The sequence below is a fragment of the Myotis davidii genome, unplaced genomic scaffold (genome assembly GCF_000327345.1).
Source record: "Myotis davidii unplaced genomic scaffold, ASM32734v1 scaffold575, whole genome shotgun sequence".
Taxonomy (NCBI): Eukaryota; Metazoa; Chordata; class Mammalia; order Chiroptera; family Vespertilionidae; genus Myotis; species Myotis davidii.
Genome location: NW_006290306.1, coordinates 5246543 through 5253557, shown reverse-complemented (window position 1 = coordinate 5253557; position 7015 = coordinate 5246543). Strand labels below are relative to the sequence as shown.

Below are 7015 nucleotides of genomic sequence, written 5' to 3'. Positions count from 1 at the left end.
ATATTACTTTTAATAATGCTCACATAACAATAGACAAGCAATACATATGAAAAGACTGTATTACACAAGCATTGTTTTTAGGATCACAAATAAGTTGCACACAAACATAAAAACCTACAAATCTTAACCTCATTAAATTAAGTTCTCATGTAAATTGTTGAGAATACTATTATCTTACGCATTCTAAGTTTTTTTTTCCATTTTCTAATACAAATTTTTTTAAAAATTTGTTTTTAACTACATTTTTGTTGATTTTAGAGAGGAAAGGGGAGAGAGAGAGAGAAACATTGATTGGCTTATGACAGAAAGGGTTAGTGCTTTTTCAATAAGCTACCCCACCCCCTGCCACACACACACACACACACACACACCAGTGCAAGCCATCAAAACAAAGAATCCTAATCTGGAATTGAAATAGATTAAACATGTAGATAAAAACTAGGGGAGTGGGACACAGTACATTTCCATTATTAATGTGTCATATGTACATATGATCGATGAAATAAAGAATAACTTTCTATCCTTTGTTTTTTAAGTTCTACCATCTAACTTTTAGAATTGCTTCCTCATTTCAACAGCTACCTAGAAGACTAAATACTTTTGAGGGCAAGCTACCCGAGATGAGTTACCCACTGGTGCTGCACTTGCTAGTTTTCTTCTTTACTATTAAATCACAACCCTCTATTGCTACTTTGTTCCATGCAGCATCAACCAAACTTCATTTTTATCTAATAAAAAATGAATGAATAGCCCAGCCCGTGTGGCTCAGCGGTTGAGCGTCAACCCATGAACCAGGAGATAAGGGTTGGATTCCGGGTCAGGGCACATACCTGGGTTGCAGGCTCAATCCCCAGTAGGGGGAGTGCAGGAGGCAGCTGATCAATGATTCTCTCCATCGTTGACCTTTCTTTCTCTCCCTCTCCCTTCCTCTCTCTGAAATCAAAATATATATATATTTTAAAAAAATGTATTAAAGAAGACACTGTCAGGCATATATTCACAAAGTCTTAATTTCTTAAACATAAGTATGGGTGTATTTATTTCTCTCAAATGCATACAAGACAATAATTACATAGCAACAAAGCCTTTGTTCAACAATGATTTGATTCATAAGCATTTGAAATTTACATAATTTCACATCCATAACCTTACATTTTTTAAATAATGTAAGTAAAAAAGTCCCCCAAAATAACCAATTCTTATATTTCCTATTTATCCCTCTATACATCCAAACTTTAAAAAGTTACAAACTGAACATTATACAGAACATATAAATCATGTTTAAAAATTTGAGGTTTTAAAATCACTCTTCCCCATATGATTCAGGAGACTCCTCATGCTGACAAGTGCAGTGCTGGGGGTAAAGGAAACTGCAGGAGGGGAAGAAAGAAGAGACAGACACAGGTTTGCTGTCTTAACATTTTACTCGTCCTGTCAGTTAAAAATGGTGATGTCATGAGAAGTAACAGTTTAGGTTTAGTATGAGGAATGGAGTTTGCCTCACAGTTTGAGACGTGCATTTCAAGTATTTTCCTATTTGATCTGAGCTCCCTGCAGCAACCTGATGCCCAAGAGAATAATTATTTCCTTCCATACATTCGCTCAATGTCCGCCTGGTAATGTGTTTTAAGCTCTTTGCGTTTCAGCTTGAAGGCATCTGTCACCAGACCAGTTTCTGGAGTCCACGGTTCAGGGCTCAAACGAATTTTCACTGGAATTTCAAACTTTTCCAGACTTGCTGAGATGGTGTGGGAAAAAATACAAATACAAAGTCATGAAAAATGTACCAATGAAATTCTTAGCAAAGAGTCAGAGTACCCATCAAAATGCACAAGCAACCGCCCACGAATCTCTATTCCAAGCAAGTTATCCCTCAGAAATGCTAGTATATAAAAAAAAAGGTATGTATAAGAATTAGAATAGCAAAAAGAAATTAAATACATACCCATCAATATAATGAGATAAATTTATGATTTAGGCATAAAAATTAATGCAATTCCAGTCATCAAAAATGAGTTAGAGCTATATGGTATGGTTGTATAAAGTTTTGCAACATATTCTAGGTTTAAAAAGGCAAGGTTGTTTTTTTTTAAATATTAGATAAACTTAGATGCCTCTAGATGCTAGGACAAAAAGATACATAGTAAACTATAAACTGTATACACCTCTAGTGAATGGATTCAGGATTAAGAATAAAGAAATGTCCCTTTTTACTTTACACCTATTCGTTTTCTCTAAATTTATTATAAAGAGCATAATCATGTCAAAAACAAAAATGTAATAAAGTTAAAAAAGACTCCAGTCACTGAACCAGGATATTCTCTGATAAGCTATAAAGGCAGAATGTTTGCTCACTATGGTGTTCCTAACACACTGATACCCAGTAGATTCTCAATAGTGGAGCGAGGGAAGGAGAGAGGGGAGATGTAGTTTTGAAGAAATGCACTTCCTTAGTAAGAATGACTTATTTTTCTAGCATTCATTCAACAAATATTTACTGAAAAATATTGTGTAAAGTACTTCACTAAACCCTCTCTAAAAAATACAAAACTAAGGTTTCTAACCTCAAGTGGTATATAATCTAATAAGGGTAAATACCTAGCCATAATCATTTACATATAGATAAAGTACTAAATGAAAGGTACACGTCTTGGAAACAAGAGATATGTTAATTTTAACTTATAGATAACCAACAGGTCTCATTCTTCAATGATTAAAATAATTCAGGAATGGTGTCAAGAGGAATACCTCCATGAGCACAGAAATCAGTAAGGCTGGGACCATCGGACTTAAGGACTGGGAGTCTGACACCTCGGAGACATGGGGGATGCTGAAAAGCCAGCACTGGGAAACTGCTCAGCATCGCCCTCTATGGCCTTACTCAGTGACATGACTTAAACCAGTGTTTTAGAAAAATAAACACAGAAATGAGGGCTCACATAACTGAGTATTTTTTCTTTATTTTGTTGTAAAATATATATGTTAAACATATATTTTTTTCCTTCCTCCTTTTCTCTTACCATAATATGTATTAATAAGTTGATTTTACACAGCATTTAACACAGGATAGCAAAGGAGAAGAATAAACATCACTCAGGGGTTTGCATCCTCTCTGGGGAAAGGTATTTTCAGTTGTAGGCAGGATAGTTGTACCATGTTCGGTGGAAGTCTGACTCGATTATTGTCTTTACTTGGAGATTAACTGTGGTTTAAGGAATTTGTACAAGAATGCCAAGGTGACAAGGGATGGACTGTGATGGTCAGTTTTATGTGTCATCTGGGCTAGGCTGGAGTTCCCAGTTACTAAATTAAACACTAACCTACGTGCTGCTCTGGAAGGTATTTTGTGGGTGTGATTAAGTCTATAATCATTTTATTTTACACTAGTGCCCAGTGCACAAAATTCGTGTGTGTGTGGGCGCGGGCGGGTGTCCCTCAGCCCAGCCTGCACCGTCTCCAATCTGGGACCCCTCGGGGGATGTCCGACTGCCGGTTTAGGCCCTATCCCATATTACCTCTTTATTATATAGGATTGTGGTTTACCAATGATTTCACATCCAGCATGTCATTTAACCTTCAAAACGACCCTGTCAGCGAGACTCATACCCTCTTTTTGGCCTCCTTTTTCACATCTCTTTGGAAATGAGATCCACTTCACTGTTGCAGAAACTGAGGCTCCCAGAAGCTAAGTGATTAGTTCAAAGCACACGACCAGAAGTCGGGTCTCAGCTCTCCCCTGCTGACCCAAATGCTCCCATCTGCCCTCCCCTGCCGGCCTGATCACCCCTCCAACTGCCCCCCTGCCAGCCTGATCACCCCCAACTGCCCTCCCCTCCTGGCCTGATCGCCCCTAATAGCCTCTGACTCAACCCCGCCACCATGGCTTTGTCTGGAAGGACATCTGGAAGGTCTCCTGGCCTAATTAGCATAATACCCTTTTATTGGTATAGACTAGAGGCCTGGTGTGTGAAAATTCATGCACTTGCGGGGAGGGGTGGTCCCTCAGCCAAGCCTGTGCCCTCTGGCAGCCTGGGAGCTCTTGGGGGATGTCCAACTAACGGCTTAGGCCCGCTTCCCATGGGGAGCGGGCCTAAGCCGTTAGTTGGACATCCTTAGCGCTGCCACGGAGGTGGAAGAGGCTTCCCCCACCGCCACTGCGCTGGCCAGCCATGAGCCGGCTCTCGCTGAGCGACACTCCCCTGCCCCTGCATTGAGGTCTGTCCCCTGGTGGTCAGTGCGCATCATAGCAACCAGTTGTTCCTGGTTGTTCCGCAGTTAGGGTCAATCTGCATATGACCCTTTTGTTATATAGGATGACATAAGTTATCCTAGATCATCTCAGTGGATATGGTCCATGAGTTAAAGGCCTTAGAGCTGAGGCAGCCCCCACAGAATTTGTTGTGGACCCTTTAACAATCTGCTCTCCAGAGTCCCAATCCTGCCCACCAGCCCCAATAACCATGTACACCAACTCCTTACAGTTAAGTCTCTTACCCTATATAACCCACTGAGTCTGTGCTGTAAACCTGACCACTGTAGATTTGGATCAGGAATGAAGTTGGATGCCTTCTTCACATCACATATAAAAATTAACTCCAAATGGATTAAGACCTGAATGTAAGAGTGAAAACTAGAAAACACTGGGGGTAGCTTTGCGACCTGGATCAGGCAAAAGTTTCTCAGATGTGATACCAAAAGTATAAGCAACAAAAGGAAAAATTTAAATAAATTGTATCTTATCAAAATATAGAACTGTTGTGCTTTAAAGGATGCCATCAAGAAAGTAAAAATCAATAGGAGAAAATATTTACAAATCACATATCTGATAATGGACTTGTAACTAGAATAGATAAAAACTGATAAGACTCAATAATAAAAAGACAAGTAACATCATTAAAAAATGGGCCAAGCACCTGAATAGACATTTCCCCAGAGAAGCTATACAATGGCCAACAAGTACAGGAAAAGATGCTCCATATCATGAGCCATAAATCAAAATCACAATGAAGTACCACTACCTACCCCTAGGAGGGCTATCAAAAGGAGGGACAATAACAAGTGTTGGCAAGGATGCAGGGAAACTGGAAGCCTCATACAACATTAGTGGGGATGTAAAACAGTGCTACCATTTAAAAATTATTGGAAAAAATATTCTATAAAATAATCTGGTAAAACCTCAAAAGGCCCAACAAAGTTAACACAGGCTCAGCAATACCACTCCTAGGTATTTACCCAAGAGAAATAAATGCATCTACACCAAAACTTGTATACGAATGTTCATAGCAGCATTATTCAGAACAGACAAAAGTGGGAACACCAACTCCAAGTACAGAAAGTGTAGAGAAGAATCTGACCATTCCCTGGGGCTATGGTGGTCAGGACACTGAGCAGGGCATTGAAGACAGAAGGGAAAGACAGAGAAAATGAAGCTGCAGCGATGAGCACATTGAGGCATGTGCATCATGGGAGTGGATGACCTCTGTGTTGCAGGGCCTGAAAGGGGGATTAATGGTAGGAAAATATGATTGGTTTCCTAGGCCTTGTAATATAATAGGATAAATAATTTAAGTGCTCTCATCCCACCTCAGTTCACAGAATCACTGTAAGAATCACTCACCTGAAATAGCAGCTTCAGACAGCACTCTGAGTACCTCATTTTCCATCTCACAGCTGTTGCACAGCTCCTCCCACGTCCCTTTAAGTCCTTTCTTTCGAGCAAGTTCTGTTAGTTCCTTTTGATTTGGCACAACAAATCCAATGACGTAAGAATGATAACTGAAACAGACAAAGGATAACTTAGCAAGGTCATTGAATGGCACACCATTGAACTGGTTATGATTATGCTGACATTTTAGTAGCCAATCCTTCACTGCTTTACAGAAAATGCATGAGGCATACCGGGCACTGGCATACTGAATTCACGCAACAGCCTCCTTTTCTGTCTGACTCAGCACGTTCCAATGCTCTGGCAGAGTTCATTGCTAAATAAACCTTATTATAACATTTCATGATCATTTTCAAATATGCACAGGAATAGTGCCATGTATACATTTTAAAAAGAAAATAACAAATATTAGAAAATTCATCTTTAAAAAAATCAATAATTCACATCAACAGGTTAAACAAAAATAAAAGTAATGTAAATAAGCTGTATCTAAAGAAAGTTGGCAATAAATCAAAGTAATGTGATTATATTGATTTTCATTTGTTATCATGAGAATTTATGTTGAAAGAGGAACCAAGCCCAGCTGGTGTGGCTCAGTGGTTAAGTGTCAACCTCTGAACCAGGAGGTCATGGTTCAATTCCTGGTCAGGGCACATGCACAGGTTGCCGGCTCTGTCCCCAGTGGGGGCATGCAGAAGGCAGCTGATCGAAGATTGTCTCTCATCATTGATGTTACTCTCTCTCTCTCCCTCTCCCTTCCTCTCTGAAATCAATAAAAATATATTTAAAAAAAGAAAAGAAAGAGGAGCCAAGTTGCCTGCTAAAGGCAGGAACATCATAACATAGCAGCAACAGCAGGAAGAGAAGGGCAATTCTGGTTAATAACATATAAGTAGAACCCAGAACCGTGTCATTAACAAAAATACTTCATTAAAGGGCCAAATCATTTATCTATAAATTTAATAAATCTACCTGGGGCTGTACCTCAAAGTCTGTTTCAAAATTGGTTTTTCTATTACCAGAGCTTATTTTTTCATAATCCTATATAATAAAAGCATAATATGCAAATCGACCAAACGGCAGAACAACCGGTCGTTATGACATGCACTGACCACCAGGAGGCAGACACTCAACGCAGGAGCTGCCCCCTAGTGGTCAGTGTGCTCCCACAAGGGGAGTGCTGCTCAGCCAGAAGATGCGCTCACAGCTGACAAGAGCACCGGCAGTGGCCAGAGCCTCTCCTGCCTCCACTGCAGGTGGACATCCCCCAAGGAGTTCTGGACTGTAAGAGGCGCAGGCTGGGCTGAGGGACAACCCCCACCCCCCGCACCCCACCCCAGTGCACGAATA

The 7015-nt window shown here is 40.2% G+C and overlaps 1 protein-coding gene across 3 annotated transcripts in view; it reads right to left on the bottom strand.

Moving 5' to 3' along the window:
• Positions 1-1015: 1015 nt before the first annotated feature.
• ACSL3 (acyl-CoA synthetase long-chain family member 3) overlaps positions 1016-7015 on the bottom strand; it is a 31537-nt gene continuing 25537 nt past the window's right edge. For 2 of the 3 annotated variants that reach the window (XM_006763396.2, XM_015563666.1), the window contains 2 exons: positions 5618-5775; positions 1016-1738 (listed from right to left, as the gene is read on the bottom strand). In XM_006763396.2, coding sequence (XP_006763459.1) covers positions 1581-1738; positions 5618-5775 — 316 coding nt within the window. In that variant the 3' untranslated portion in view covers positions 1016-1580. Of the gene's footprint in view, positions 1739-5617; positions 5776-7015 lie in introns of those variants that run through there. The other variant, XM_015563665.1, reaches the window with a different exon arrangement.